This window comes from Seriola aureovittata, chromosome 14 (genome assembly GCF_021018895.1).
Source record: "Seriola aureovittata isolate HTS-2021-v1 ecotype China chromosome 14, ASM2101889v1, whole genome shotgun sequence".
NCBI classification, from domain to species: Eukaryota; Metazoa; Chordata; class Actinopteri; order Carangiformes; family Carangidae; genus Seriola; species Seriola aureovittata.
In genome coordinates, this window is record NC_079377.1 from 12,347,752 (window position 1) to 12,363,906 (window position 16,155).

The 16,155-nt window shown below is 40.4% G+C and overlaps 1 protein-coding gene across 1 annotated transcript in view; it reads left to right on the forward strand.

Annotated features, from left to right (window-relative positions):
• Nucleotides 1–6,001, forward strand: part of ptpn20 (protein tyrosine phosphatase non-receptor type 20) — a 26,055-nt gene extending 20,054 nt beyond the window's left edge. The window contains exons 41-47 of the mRNA XM_056394978.1: nt 324–460; nt 566–714; nt 1,081–1,171; nt 2,509–2,843; nt 2,926–3,141; nt 3,717–3,779; nt 3,872–6,001. Coding sequence (XP_056250953.1) covers nt 324–460; nt 566–714; nt 1,081–1,171; nt 2,509–2,843; nt 2,926–3,141; nt 3,717–3,779; nt 3,872–3,982 — 1,102 coding nt within the window. The 3' untranslated portion in view covers nt 3,983–6,001. The remainder of the gene's footprint in view (nt 1–323; nt 461–565; nt 715–1,080; nt 1,172–2,508; nt 2,844–2,925; nt 3,142–3,716; nt 3,780–3,871) is intronic.
• Nucleotides 6,002–16,155: the final 10,154 nt, after the last annotated feature.

The following is a 16,155-nucleotide window of genomic DNA, read 5'->3' on the forward strand; positions in this document are numbered from 1 at the left end:
AGTTCCACTCTTAACCACAGGGAGGCAGCAGAGAGCAATAAATGAAACGCCACCTCCAGATAAATGCTGTTGATTAAGGACTGTGAACCCCAATGAGACAAAAAAAAAACAGTTTGAGAGTTAGGAAGTGTAATAGTGCCATTCTCTGTAGCCTCAAATCAAAAGGTATGGCAGAAGTAAAAAAACATTTTAGCCTCTTGTCTATACTGTATTTTAGGTGGAAAAGTCGCAGGGAAAGGAAGCTCAGCCTTGCATGATTTCATCCCCTCCTACCGAAGAGTAAAATAGGGTCTGGTCTCACCCCTGCCCCCTGACTCCCCCAGGAAACAAATTGTGACCAAACTTTTGGACCAGTCCTGCAAAGACATCCGGAAAACCCAGTCAGACGGCTGGAGCAGTGAAGAAGAGGATGATGATGTATTTGACGCCACCAATCAGGAAATGACCTCACCCCAAACAGGTTTCTATTCCTCTATGTTCCTCTGTTAATGAGTGAATTTTTTTTATCTATGCTGAGCCGTACAAGCAAACCTTATCCTCCTCTTTTCTGCTTTTGTTTCCTCAGGCCCACCCATAGTATCAGAGGAGGAACTGGCCAGTTTAGCTCTCATTAGCCCGGCTAAGAGCAGCCAGTATTCAGGCTCCAGGGTTAAGGCTCTCATTCAGATTCTGCAGCATCAACTGGACCAGCAGGAACTGGTCAAAGAGTTCATGGTGTGTACTGTATGTGTTATGCATAAGATAATTAATGTGCACATTTACCAGTTGGTGTAATTCATAGCTGTAAAATTGCCTTAACTAAGCGTAAAATTACACATTGACCAGTAAATGTGCCGTTTAACCATTCCCAACGTTGATCACGATATAAAATCATCATTATGTTGTTATTGTTATTATAATTCATAGAGCACTGTGACACACTGAAAGAAAACTAGACACACACACAGACACACACACATAGATACTCAGTCATTAAGACATGGAAGTTGTAGATTATTCTTATGGAGACACATCCTTTGCTGCACTATTTTAAGTGATTACACTATATAATAATACTATTAATTATATTGTTGATTTCAGGCTCTGGAGCATCTGAAGCCCTCTGACAACTGTCAGGTGGGAAAAGCCCCCGAGAACAGAGATAAGAACCGCTACAGAGACATCCTGCCCTGTAAGTCAGGAAGAGGACCGTTAACTTTTACTTTCTTTGGGCAGAATCTTAACTTTTACTTTCTCCATTTCTTCAAACCCCTGTGCTTCATTCCATGTTCCGCTGTTGGAGTTTTTTTATTGTTGGGCTAAAGCTTGTAAAAGCTGCACAGCCACAAACTTGACGTCTATAGGAGAGTCTGTTTGTTAGCACTTCTCTTAGCTGCTCGGTTCTAGCTGACTGTAAGGCCTATACTGAAGGGACTGGAGATATATGTTTACAACACTTAAGTCATTACTGCGCAGCAAATCATTTCCCATATTAGTATCAGTATTTCACTGGTGCCGCACTTAAATTTTGCTTGGAGTCGGCCAAGTATGTGATGATGAAGTAGATGTCGATGTTACCAACCTTTTAATTATCTGAGATTTATACTTTTAATAAATGAAGCAGGAGCAAATTATGTTACAAGCTTTATTATCATTATGAATTTCAGGAGGTAAAATACAGAAGATGATAAGAAAAACGCCACAAAAGATGTGTGTATGTGTTCAATTATATGATGTAATGCTTGAATTGTGGCTAACACTGATGATATTAAGGAATTTGAAAACAAATCCTAAAAGTTACTAGGAATGTAAACCAAGCAGGAAAACACACACAAACAGAGGCATTTCCGTCTCCAGCCCCCAGAGTCTGTTGGGGTGAGAGGAGTCAAGAGTTGAGATGAATGAGTGCGACGAAAAGGATAGTGACCCCCAGTGGAAAACCACTGCACCTCACCATATGCCTTGTTGGCTGCAGCCTGTTAACAACTTCTGTTTGTGCAAGTGGTCCAGAAAAAAGGGCATGGTATGTGCCAATCTGATCTGCTGCTTGTAGCCTTTAACTATTTTATTTAGCAAAGCCAGATTTCCAGTCTGTGGCTTTTTTGACCTCACAGGCAGGAGGTGGGGGAGTAACCCAAAAAAAAAAAAAACATTCCTAACTGCCTTTGGTCTATCACCCCTCTCATCACCAACAAACTTCTTCACAACGCTGGTTTGTTGAGCCCAACTCCAGACCTCAGAGATGTTTACTTGGCTTTATTTACTGTACTTTTAGATGGTGTGCTTTAGGCAAAACAGCAAGGGAGGAGTGTTTGTTGTTTGTGATCAAGAAATCAATGGATTTATCAGACATCGAGAAAACGTAAGGGATGTCTGTCTTTCTGTTTGTGGGAGGTGCAGTTTTCAAATATGAATTCATGCAGTGAAGCACTCTCGCCCTCAAAACACACACACACACACACACACACACACACACACACACACACAAGAAGTTTAGGGTGTCTTCTCCTATTTCTTTTCCCCCTACAGATGACAAAACACGTGTTGCCATTGGAGAGAACCAGGACTACATCAATGCCAGCTACATCCGCATGCAGGTTGGCAACGAAGAGTTCTTCTACATCTCCTGCCAGGGCCCTCTGCCGTCCACAGTGTCGGCCTTTTGGCAGATGATCTGGGAAAACAAATCTGACGTCATTGCCATGATGACCCAGGAAGTGGAAAGGGGAAGGATCAAATGTCACAAGTACTGGCCAGTGAAGCTGGGCGTGCCTTTGGACACCGGCAAGTACAAGCTTCACCTGGAGAACCAACAGTACCTGGATTACTTCCACATTAAGGTCGTCCGCATGGTGGAGACAGAGGTGAGAGAGGAGTAACTGCCTGTCTGTGACATTGGTTTACTCTACACTTAAGACGAAATGATTCAACTCATTGTTTTTACAGACCGGTGAGACACATTTTGTCCGTCACCTGAAGTTCACACACTGGCCTGACCACGGTGTGCCACAGTGCTCTGAGCAGCTGGTTCGTTTCATCCGCTACCTGAGGGCGGTGCACCACAAGGGGCCAGTCACCGTTCACTGCAGCGCCGGCATCGGACGCACCGGAGTTCTCATCTGCACTGACATTGTCCTCAGTCTCATTGAGAATGATTTACCTGTGAGTATAAGCCAGTATTTGTATTTTTAGCCATGCGAATGTCATGATTCTAGGGATGGCAACGTTGGCCTGTCCACCATTTTGGTTCAGACTGAAATATCTCAACAATTATCATATAGATTAACATGACATTTTCTACACACATTTATAGTCCCCAAAGAATAAATTCTACTGACTGATCTACTGATCCTCTGACTTTTTGTCTAGTCCCATCATTAGGTCTTTTTTTTTTTATTTGTCCAATACTTTAGTTCATGACAAAATACCTGAAAAACTAATGAGACTTTGAATGAGATAATTTCCAAATGCTAGCATGCTAACACACGAGACTGAGATGGTGAACATTATACCAACTGAACATCAACATATCAGCATTGCCATTGTAAGCATGCCAAAATTAATATTTAGCTCAAAGTCTCATACAGCCTCACAGAGCTGCTAGAATGACTGTTGACTCTTCATCGTGAATAAGAGTCTACTCAATTTATTATTAATATCATTAGAAATAAACTAGTCATTTGTCATTCACACACATGTTGTGGTTGCGCCTTACAACCTTCTGTCCCTGTCTTTAGATTAATGTGAGCGACATTGTCAAAGAGATGAGACTTCAGCGGCATGGGATGATACAAACCAAGGTCAGTGTCAAAGTTCAAAGTTCAAGCTTTTGAAAAAAAAGAAAAAGACAGTTCCCAAAAGCTAGATGTGGCCTCTGTCTCTCTCGTTTCAGGAACAATACCTCTTCTGCTACAAAGTCTGGTTGGAGGTTTTACAGGGCATTTTGCAGCTTCACGGCAACCAATGGCAACCGGAAAGTCCTCGAGACCACAAAGTAGTTTGAATGTTTCCACTTCCACTTCACCTGCCTGTAAAGCACAGGCTGTGTGTGTAGAACCATGTGCAGTCTATCACAGCACAGACTGGTGATACCTTTTCTTTGGCTGTAGTTAGTTTAGTTAGCTGTAATATGAAACTTGTACTTCTCTGTTTTGATACTTTGTGTTGAGGCCTCTTGGTTAGTTATAAGGATTTCAACTTCTTTCTTTTTTTTTGTTCTTATTTGTGCTCTCGGTGCTGTGATTATGTCAATTTAATTTAGATCACTGAGGTTGTTTTGCCTTTTCAGGCTTAGTGATTTGCCTTCTGTCTCTAGCATCTTGCTTTTTAATTTTTGTGTTACTATTTGAATGTATCCCATTTATTTTTCTCCATGCCCTTTAATTTGCATATTGCATTTATTTTTAACAGTCATATTGCATGGAATTTAAAATCTGGTAATATCCAACATCTTTTATCTGGCAGTAATGTCACCAATGTCATCAAAGTGCACAAGTGTAAGGTCATCATACCAAAGTTAGTATCTGTTTGAAACCTTGATGAGTAGTATTTGAGTAAGCATTGTGTTATCATTTCATTAAGTGCATTTCTACCCTTGAGAAAAGGGCATTAGCAAAAGAACATTATTGATTTTTCAGTTCATCATCTAAGGAAATGAAAAGAATCAAGTGCCTTGGAATGACTCATACCGCTTGCTCCATATCGACCCCAAGCCACTTGTCACAAGCGGTTGGGGACGTGGAGCAAGAAACTGATTCGAGAGCACCCGTTGGTGGTTCGCTTGAATGTGCAGCTTTCAGTCTGTTTGTGGTTTGAGGTGGATGTTTGGTTGATCCAAACCAGAAGAGGATTACATCTCACATTTTAGTTAGTTAAATTATAACTTCGAAAAAAATACCGCCTGTCAATCTTTTTTTTTTTTTTTTTATTTGTGGGCCCATTTTATACAGTATCACAATGAAAGTCTTACTACACATAATCACAACTTGCACATCCTAATACAGATAAAGAATGGTTCAACGTAACAAATTTTTGGATAAACTCATAAATTTTCAATTCACTCTTTTCTAAAATTTGGACGAGGCGTGAACACTAAGTATTCAGTTTATTTTGTAAAATGTGCAAAAATGATTTAAATGTCATTTAAATAATGAGTTGCTGGGCTTTTGGGTGTAATTTGTTATGTGACAACATCCTTTATCTGTATTCCACAGCTATTTTAATACAAACTCAGCCAAAAATGCAAAAAATATTACAAGGTTTACAAACTTTCCATTTTGCCACTCTAGATGTATATGATGTACAAAGCAACAGAGCTGCATCTCTAAGTCACAGATCAAAGACGATTTATAGCTGCTGGTTTGAACCTCAACCTTTGGATGTAACTGCTCGTAAGCTTTGTTCTTTTAGCTGCTATCACACTCACACTCACACCAGCTCTCGTATTGCATGTAGACTCTTTAAATACAGAAGTCTGAGCCTGGAGTTTGACTGCTGAATGACTTGAACATGATCGAAATGTGGAATGTAACAAAGCAATACTCTCCATGAGGTGGGGAGGTCAGAATGTCAACCTCTTACCCGATGACATGTTGGTAAGACATATGCAGTACTGTACCTTTGCCATGTGGATGGCTATGCAGAGCCATCGGCCTCTGTACTGTGTATGCAACATCTTTTCAGTCAGTGCTGGTCGGTTGGTTTCCAGCGATAGGTATAACACTCAAGTTTGTTTCGTGCAAGTTTGTGTTCTCTTTGAGATGCTGTTGTTATGTTTTCTCCCTCAGATCTTGGAAAAATTATGATTCTTGAAAGAACAAACAAAAGCACATTTTGCATTCATCTGTGAAAATGCACCTTGTACAGTCAAGCAAGTGCTTATGCAATAGCATTGTGAAATGTAATAACCCTTAATTGCACAACTGCTTATTTATGCTAAATTATTATCTTGTCACTGTACCAGCCACTATGTAACCAATAACTGAGAACAATGTAATACCTCTCTCTTTAATTAAAAACTATTCGGAAACTTGTTTGTCTCTTCTACAACACGTTTTACCCTCTGACTCTAATCACAACATAACTCAACTTGAACGGAACAAGAGCAGCAGAGTGGGTTTTCCCTGACGGCACACACAGAACAGAGAGCCGGAGGCGGCCCTAAATCTAATTCCACTGAGCCCCCTCTCCACTTTTACTGCAGGGTATACTCCCTCTCGGGTTTTACTGCAGGGTAAATAAGCTGGTCTCACAGGGGTCTTTGTGACAGCATGGAAACCCCTGGAAACGCACTGCACGCTCCACACACATATAAACCTGATGCCAGGGGAAGCCACGGAGCAGATTTACTCCCTCACTCTCTCTCTACTCTCTCTGGCTACTCCCACTGCCCTTGTGCACTATCTCTGCAACCGCCCCAATCACACACACACACACACACATACACAAACCCCCAGTCACACACCCTCCTCCCTCCTCTTTCCCTTTGCTCCCCAGCCCAGACCTTGTTATTGCTGTAAGTTATGGCAGGAACGACAGCAACGTGATGATTCAAGGCCCATTCCCGTTTGCGGTTGTATCATTTTATTAAACTGTTGTCCTCTCAATTTCAGACCACAAGACAAGGGGAGAATTACTGACTCACGGCTCACTGACTCAAAGGTGATATTGAAAAGAAGCGAAGGTGATTACAGAAAAACTGTTGGGCCCCAAAGTCAGCTGATACCAGCTGCATTAGAGGAATATGAGCAAGCATCAGGATGGAATATCTTCTACGAAGCAAATATGCAGAGTCTGATAATATAGTAAACAGAGATGTAAAGAGCTGGGAACAAAAGTTGGTGGTAAAGTCATTAACAGAAAGGTGCTCAGTCAGAGAGTGTGATTTAAAGGCCAGAAGAACGTGTAGAAATGAGCTCATACACTCTCAGTAAATCCTCTTGCTCCGCTGGGCTCACAGTGTAACACAGACACAGGCCTGCTTTCTTTTTCTCTGTGCACTGATTAAAAATAGCACACAAATTATGTGCTGCCACAAACTCCCTCCACACACACACACACACCTGCCCACCACCACCCCCTCCAAGTGTTCGTCCCATCTTCCTTCACTATGTCCCTGTCCCCTTCTGTCCAATTTCACCTTGAGATTCTAACTGCATCTTGATCTTCTGTATTATTCTGTGTAACTGATGCAGCGCCATCCAAGTAACCACTTGAACCTTGTGGTTCACCATCTTGAACAGATTTAAAGTTACATTCAATTGTTTTTCTCACACAGTACCACACTTACAGAATGTATTAATCCGCTTGTTTCAGTACCTCACTGAATCTACACAGTAAAACATTCAAACATTTGGCTAAAACATTAGATTAAATGGAGAATTCGAGCTGGTCCTAATGCACTTTCTCCTGCATTTCAGCCTGGCAGAGACTCTGGGATCCTGACTAGAATTTAAGATTAAAGTCGGGTGGGTTGAGATAAGGTTTGGGTGTACACCGTGTTTTTGTCGTAATGATTCCCCTGAAAGGTCTTTGAGGGTTGAAGAGGTTAAGTATGACTCCACCACTGCAGCTATGCTCAAGAGGGCTGAGAATTATTACCCTGCAGGATGCTTGCAAAATAGGCCCCGTCATAGACCATTTGGGTTCTCAGAAAAACACAGGGATGAATTCTTCCAGCTCATGTTTGCTGATCAACCAGCAAGATTAAACTTGAGCTGATAAAGGAGAACGATCCGAGACCACAAAGTGTTCATGGAAGCCTGAATATAAAGTGAATTTAAAGTGGGCCAAAGTTTGAAACAGTAAAGGCCTCATGGTTAAAAAAATTAAAAATAAAAAAAAACTTAACTTGCCATTAAACTGCCAATGTGAAATGAAAAGTGTTTTTGATTATTCTCATATGCACAATAAACCGCCATAAATCACAAATCACCATAGTTTTTTGTAAAGGGCAACAATTTCACATGAACATATAATACATCTGAATTGCAATATTTCATACTATCGTTTTTAGCTTTTAGTTAATCCAATGGGTTTTTGAACAGAGGGAAATTATATCAACCCACAAAGGAACAATGTATAAAAAACTAACTTTGTCTGTCTGCTGTTTTGGTGCTGGGTAGGAAGTTTACACTTGCTCTTTGGAGCTTTTTTTTTGCCCAAAAACAGCTGCCTGCTGAAGCCAAAAAATTATGCTATGAGAGCGGTGAGAGTGATGGCAGAGACAGTAATGTTGATCCACCTGTGTACTGCATACAGAGGTAGTCAGCAAATACCACAATGTCATCGACACAGCGAAAGAGCCTAAAACACCTCTTAAAATTTCCATGCGCTACAGATACCAATTGTATTACGCCATGGACACTGAACACTGACACTGAACTGAGCGGTCTCTGTCTTTTCCAAATGTGGTCTTTGATTGAGTTTCAAGCAACAAAATAAATGAGCATTAATGTGTTTTTCTGAGTTGTTGTGCATCGTGCCCTTTGTAAGTCGACCCCATAGGCTCCTCTATGATGACAGCCCTCTGACAGAGACACAGAGAGCCATTCATCCGCTCTCTGAGCAGAATGTCACTTTTGTGGCTTTCCAGACTCTCAGAAAACCTCAGACTTGTCAAAGGAAGCCGATTATGATTACGGCCTCCTCTTGTATGTTCACTTGTAATTATCTTAAGTTGGTTATGTAAAGGGTGAGCTGGGTTTTCTGTGGTGAGCTGCAAGCAGGGTCTGGAATTACATCCAGTGGTGCTCTGTGAAAGGGATTTAATTTTCTGGGAGTGTTAGCTGTCCAGTGAATTTGTGCCATTTCCTGATCTGTTCTATTGTGTTTGGCTTAATCTGAAAACTACACAAAACAAACTACACATTACATCATCTGTGATTGTTATGCTTTATGAATACTTTTGTCTTTGATTTTTCCAGTGAGTAAATCCAACGCAATAAACAAACAGCTCAAGTTCAAGTCCCCTTTATTTCTATAGTTCTATAACTCTTCATCTTTCTCAGTTTCCTTCTTATCCTTTACTTAAACAGGTAAGTGTCATTGAGACTGCACTTTCAATATCAATAGAGACTGAGATTGGGATCCAATCTGCCAAAATATACCGTAAAAAAAAAACCAGGATCTTTCATTGTCTGATTTATCTCTCTCAGGGCGTTACATCCCCCAGCTGCTGTCTCAGAATTGATATGCTGGTGAAAACATGTGACGTAAGCGCTCCCCCGAAGAGGACACCCTTCTTGTAGGCCTAATTTTTTTTTTTTTTTTTGCACAATTAAAGACTGAGGGCTCAGGTGCAGATAATGCAAGAATGTAGGGAATGGATGGGATGCAGAGCCTGGTGGAGCATTCAGACATGTCAGCCTGCCATTGATTTGTTTTAATGACACAGCTACATCCCAAAAAAAAAAGCAATAGAGTTGTGTATTTATCCCCCTCATAGGCCAGAAAGTTGAACAATATTTTATTTTAGGTGTTTGGTTTGTATGCTCTGGAGCAGTACTGAGTCCATCATCAGAACACGGGAAAGGCCTTTTTCCACGACCATAATTCGCTGTAATTATCATGTGACCTCTCCAAGCAGCCAGAGTAAATGAACACCTGTCAGTGGGCATAAACTTTGGTTTTGCTGATGCTCTTTATTGGAGGGAATAACAGTACATATGTGCCACAAGAAATTAAAACTAAATTACAAGTCACTGTTATTTTAGAGGATACTTTGGTAACCAAAAATAAATTAATCAATTCAAACTCTGCTAAATTTAGCTATATGTGTATATATGTATATATATTAATGAATCCTAAAAGTAGCCTTTAGATCAATTTGCCAAACTTTAAGAATGTATCATAGATTATGGTATATTTGCTTAAATGGAGCTCAATGGACAATACTATAAAAACTGCCAAGTGCAACAAAAAGCCCTCTTTGTGAACTGAATGGTCTGTGTCACTGAGTGGCAAGGACGATCTTCTCTTTGTCAAACTCCCTCCTAAATCATGCGCCACATCAGAGCAAGGTTGATTAACACCTGCTTTCAATTAAGTGACTTTCTCATCAAGCACTGCTTGGAGACAGAAAAAAAAAGGCTCACACCTCGTCACGTCGAAGATGTTCCTGAATTAGAAAGCTATTAAATCAGAGGAGCAGACGCACAGCGTTGCAAGGGGTGTCGTTTATCTTCATTTGAGCGGGCCCTCCATGATCATCTCCACAGGGGCAGCTAATTGAAAAAGGGCTTCAGAAATGCGATTGTTAGCAGCGATAATAATTTATTACTCTCAGCTTGTGGAGTCCTGGGAGTCATTTGTATTCATTAGTGTAAATTCAAATTATGTTTGCGATTAAAATGTGACTTTGACAGGCAGAGGGGCCTCAGATGGGGACAGGCGCTGATGAGACCTTTGCTCCGGGTCACTGCCTCCCACATTTGCCTCTTACTAAGAATGCGGCAAAGGAGCCTTCTTTGCCTCACCACCATCAATCTGTGTCTAATTCAAGTTGAGACATTAGCTTTGATGGCCTCTACTTAGGCGTGTGTGTATGCTCTGAGCACATTTAGTAAGCAAATTAACCTACCTTCTGAAAGACAATACCAATGAGCTGCAGGGTAAGAAATGGGTGCTACCTCCTAAAGAGTCATTCTTCTCTTCTGTCTTTTATTTAGTCAGTATTTGCTGTTATCAGGCTGAGTGCAGGTTATTTGTCATGCCTGACTAATATTGACCAAGCTTTTCTCCAAATGTCAGGCAGTGATTTCTTTGACATCCAAGAGGAGATGGCAGTTAAGTAGGTCAGTGTCATTGTGATGAACATCAACCATGGCGGGTCACTGACTGGGCTGCTCCTCCACTTGCCTGTCACAAACCACTGAGCCAGAGGAGGCAAAGGAGCTGAGTGCTCCTTTATTGAAGCCCGGTAAATTACTCCAATACAGGCTGTCACCACATAAAGTGAGGAACTTTATCAGATGTACACTGCCAAAGGTCATATTTTATTGACCTGACAGGTCTCTGGCGGGGGCCTGCTGGAAAGGGTGACAAGGCTGGAGCAACGGCTGATGGTTAAAGGCTGTTTGTGTTGGACATGAAAATGTCAAACATGGCAGTTTGGGAGAAAGAACAGCTTACATTTTCAAAGCCTTTTTCTCTCTTTTTTTAATGAACTCAAGCCACATGCAAATTCCCTATGATTAGTGGTTTAGTCCCATTCTGCAGAAGTGATGGTGCAGATATTTAAACAAGGAAATGAAAGGAAATGAAGATTTGTGTTTTCACATGGCTATGTCACTCCCTATTTAATGCACTATACCGGCAACTATTGTAATTAGTAAACAAATCCTGAGTGCACTGAATAGCGATTTAAATAAATTCAAGCAACTGGACGCATAAGTTCATGGCATGTAAAGTACTTTCTGCTAACAATCCCATAATGCATAGGATTTTATAGATGAAGTCATTGATGATGATCCATAGGTGTCAAAACTCAGAACTTATTGTTCACTATTGAGGCCGTATCATATAGGGAGAAGTGAATGAGTAAGTATGGAGTGATTTCGAGCAAAGACCATATTTCATATTTCTGTATTTGTTTTTAACACTAACAGTGCTACTTATACATATCATATGATGACAGTCGTTCATGGCTGTATGTTTTTTTTTTAACATTTGGTGGGGATACCAGTAAATGGAGCTATGAGACTTCTGTCTGAGCATATACATTACTTGTCCCTACCCTTGGATACAAGCCATAGAAGAGTACCAACAGCATACATGAAAATCTAAATTCATAAGCTACTAGCTTCTTTGTAATTATCCGATCAGATTTTTTTACACTCGTTTGATTAATATTTCACCTAATTATATATGTTTTTCAATAAATCGCTAAAAAGCTGTGTGTTAATGGCCCTATCAGATCAGCCTGTGTTTGCAACAACTCACTATATGAGCCATTGTTACTCTGAAACCTCCTTCTCCAACCCTGGGCCTCCAGAGGGGCATCCGTCCCCTTCCTGAAGCCCTACTGAATGAAAACAGATCCCCCCCCTAAATTACTCATGAATCACACACTTTAAAACGTCATACCTCTCTATGCAAACATGGGAAACATGCAACCACACACACATATACAACTGTGTACCTGCATGTGGAAAATCCCTGCGTTTCCTTCTGACCCTGGTCAGCACTTGACACGGACAGGAGCACCATCTCACATCAATGGAGCTTTTCTCTTAGGTGGAGAGGGAAACCTCATACAAACACACACACACACACACACACACACACACACACACACACACACACACACACACACACACACACACACACACACACACACACATACAGTGTGCACGATGCAGGGCAACCCCCTTACATACTCCCACGCTCCAGGCCACTGTAAATGTCAGACCGTGGGAGACAGGGTTTATCTTGGAGCGGTATGGTATTTTTACACCTTTCGTTACAGCCTCTCTGACACACACATACACACACATTGGGTCCTCCAACACCACCCACCCCAATGAAGGGCAAACCTTGACTTTGGTGTACTACCTCACTGTGCATGACACAAAATAACCAAAACATTTATGCTCTGAGACATCCTTTCATGGCTTTGCAAAGTTTAACCAAATGTCAAAATTAGAGCCAGTGTCAACAGTGATGGGCAACACTGCATGAACTTGAAGATCTTGTTCCACTTGAGGATATGGTTGTACAATGTCGCTCACTCCACATTTTTGTGTTTCTCATCCGTTATCTTTGTCTGTTCAGCTTCTCTCCGCTTGTACCATTAGTGACTGCCTCTGTGTTATACAACCACCTTATCTCAATGCACTTCTGGAAGTGAGGGTATATTTTGTGAATACATGGCCTTTCCTTCACTGAAAGGTTTTGTTTTCCTTGTCTGGGCTAGTCTAGACTTTGAAAACATTACAGAAAGAGACTGCAACTCATGAGACCTGCCTGAACATAGTCACAGTGATTGTAGAATAAAAATACTTCGTTTTTTTTTTAAATGCAGCTGTTCACAAGAACCAGTTACCTTTTAATAATAAGCTTTCAAATTACAGTTAAATTTGTATATTATTAACCATTAGATGCATAGACCATTGAAACCTACACTCTTCCATAAGTGTCTCAAAAATGACCCATAATATAATCAGTGTGTCCGTGTAGTTGTAAGGAAATGCTATTTTTAAATACATATTTGAATTGCATTCCAGCATCATTTAAAGTTTGAAATGTTTCTTGGAATATTCATAATAAAGTGATCAAAGTTGTAATATTATATTTCTCCAAGACATGCTACATATGGCAATTGATCTACAAATCTGACTGCAAGCTATTGTAATGTAAGCTAGCTTTACCTTTCCCATAAGAAAAGCACAGCTTTTTGATACATTTATGGAAAACTGGGGTAATAACAGTAAAACAGCATAAAAGTAAAGACACAATAAGACAGCATAATGCACCCAGCTCTCTTAACTGCTAACAAAAATGTACTTTGTTTACAGTAAACAACAATACAATATGATAATGTGTTTTGCTGCTAATAGCGCTGAATTGGAATTCATTGAATTTACTAGATTTCTAATGCATGTGATTACCTGCTCTAGCTCCTCCAGTATTTTTCTTTTTTTTCTTTGCAATGCATATGTCCTAGGTGCCACCTTTCTGTTGTCGTCTTCTTCAGCTTGATGTGTGGAAAACATTGAACAACTTGATCAGGATGCCCAGATGTCGGGTCAGTGTGGGAGAGTAGCACCAAAAAACAGGGAGCTACTTTGCTCCCCTCTTGTGGAGTTGGTTTGAACATTTGAAATATATCTAATATGCTTCATAGTTTGTCTACGAAGTAAAAACAGTAAAAATTCTCTCCTTAAAATGGTTTGTTTTATTGCAAACATTCAAACAGGTCATATCACAGTCTGTGTGCTGGCTGACATTCAAAGAGGTAACTAAGATAAAAAACATTAGTTCAGTCAACATCCAGAGTAGCTTTAACTTGACTGAATAGATTTTTAATAGCTCACAGTTGAAATTAAATAAACACAAACCAGAATGTATGGTAAAGCTGAAAAAAAGACTTCACATACTGTCTTTGTTTTTATTCTAATTTTTATTTGATCAGATTCGTTTTTAAGCAATACTTTTAGCAAATATGTTTTTGTTTTTTTGCTTGAGTCCTTTACTTGCCAAGCGCCAGTCTAGAGATGGCCGGAACATCTTGTCACTTTCCGATACAGAGTCACTGTGGTGTCCAGGATTCATTGTCACAATGTGTGTATTTAACTATAGCAAATCTGAGAAAACTGTTATTGCTCAGGTTCACTCTCACCTTACCAATAACCATCTTTTCAGACAATATACGTCTGGATTTTGCCAACTTCATAGCAGAATCACTAACACCAGCTGTTTCTGGGCTATTAACCATGGGCCTACTTGTGCTGCTTGATCTGAGCTCAGCCTTCAACACAATTTCTCATAATATTCTGCTAGACAGGTCCTGAAGGACAGTGAGTTGGAGTTGCTGCTGTTTACAGGAAGGACATTAAAACAACCACTATCCCCATTCCTGGTGCTCATTCTTGTGAACACCTCACCTTCAAACTCTCTGGTCCCACTCCTTTGGTCACTGCTGCTACCTACCGCCCCCAGAAAGCCAAACCCATCCTTTTTCTCTGACTTCTCTGTTTTTCTGACTCAGCTACGTGCAATCTCACCTGCCGTTCTCCTCCTAGGTGACTTCAATCTCCACACTGATGACATCGACTGTAAATCTGCCATAGTCGTGGTCACATGCTGAATCTGGGCTACAATACACCCAACACATCAACTCTCCAGCCTCAACCTCAACATCTCTGACCACCTACCCTCCCCTTCTTGTGAACTACTACAACAAAACAACTTCCTCCTGTCTTGATCAGCTGGCTTCCATCAAAAATCAAAACAGTCTCACACACTCAGCTCCCTGGTATAGTCCTGAACTCCGCCAAATAAAATCATGGGAGCGCCAGCTTGAAAGACTTTACAGGAAAACTGGTTTAACGGCGCATCTGGAAGCCTCCACAGACTACATCCTACAATACAAAGACGCTCTCACTACTCCCCGGTCCGTTTCAGACCGGCTTTCTATCACAACACAGAAACAGCCCACCTCAAAGTCACCTACGACTTCCTCTCATCAGATTCTGGACACCTCAAAACCTCATCCCCCTGGCCCTCACAGCAGCTTTCAACACCATCAACCAACTATGGGGTGCCGAATGTAAAAATTCGGTTACAATTTTGATATATACTCGTCAGTGGCTGTGTGAGCTGAGGCTGCTGCAAGGGGGCGTGGACCAGAGCGCTGGTGTGGGTTATTTGCTTATTTTCTGAACATTTAGCTTTACACTTGGAGACCCATTTAGATTTAGATTTAACATTTAGATTTGGGTTTGATATTTACATTTAGATTTAGATTTAGAATTAATATCTACATTTAACATTTAAATTTAGATTGATTTGATATTTACATTTAGATTTAACATTAAGAATTAGAATAAATATTTGATTTAATATTTCAATTTAGATTTGATATTTACATTTAGATTTAGCATTTAGATTTAGAATTAATATATACATTTAACATTTCAATTTAGATTTGATATTTACATAGAATTAATATTTAGATTCAATATTTAACTTTTAGATAACATGATGTTTTACATGAATTTCTGTCTCAAATGAGAGCAAAACTAGCTAAATGTGAGGAAAGTCAGTAACCAAGTGTAACCAAATTTTTACATTCGGCACCCCATACACACCATTCTGCTCTCCCGCCTTCAATCCTCCCTCAACATTAACGGTGCAGCCCCTCATGGGTAAGGTCACATCTCACAGACAGACAAAGGGAACGACAGAGACTTTTCCATAGCTGCCCCCTGTCTCTGGAACTCTCTCCCCAACACATCAGAGACTGCACCGAATTGTCCACATTCAAATCCCTAATCAAAACTTACCCTTTCAGAGGTTGTATCAGCTGTTTCTGTGTTGTATACTTTTAGTATGTTTCTATGATTTATTTTAAAATCATGTAGAGCGTCTTTGTGTACCATGAAAAGCGCTATATTAATAATATATATAATAGCTCAAACTCAGCATGATAAAACAGAGGTTCTCTTCATTAGCACC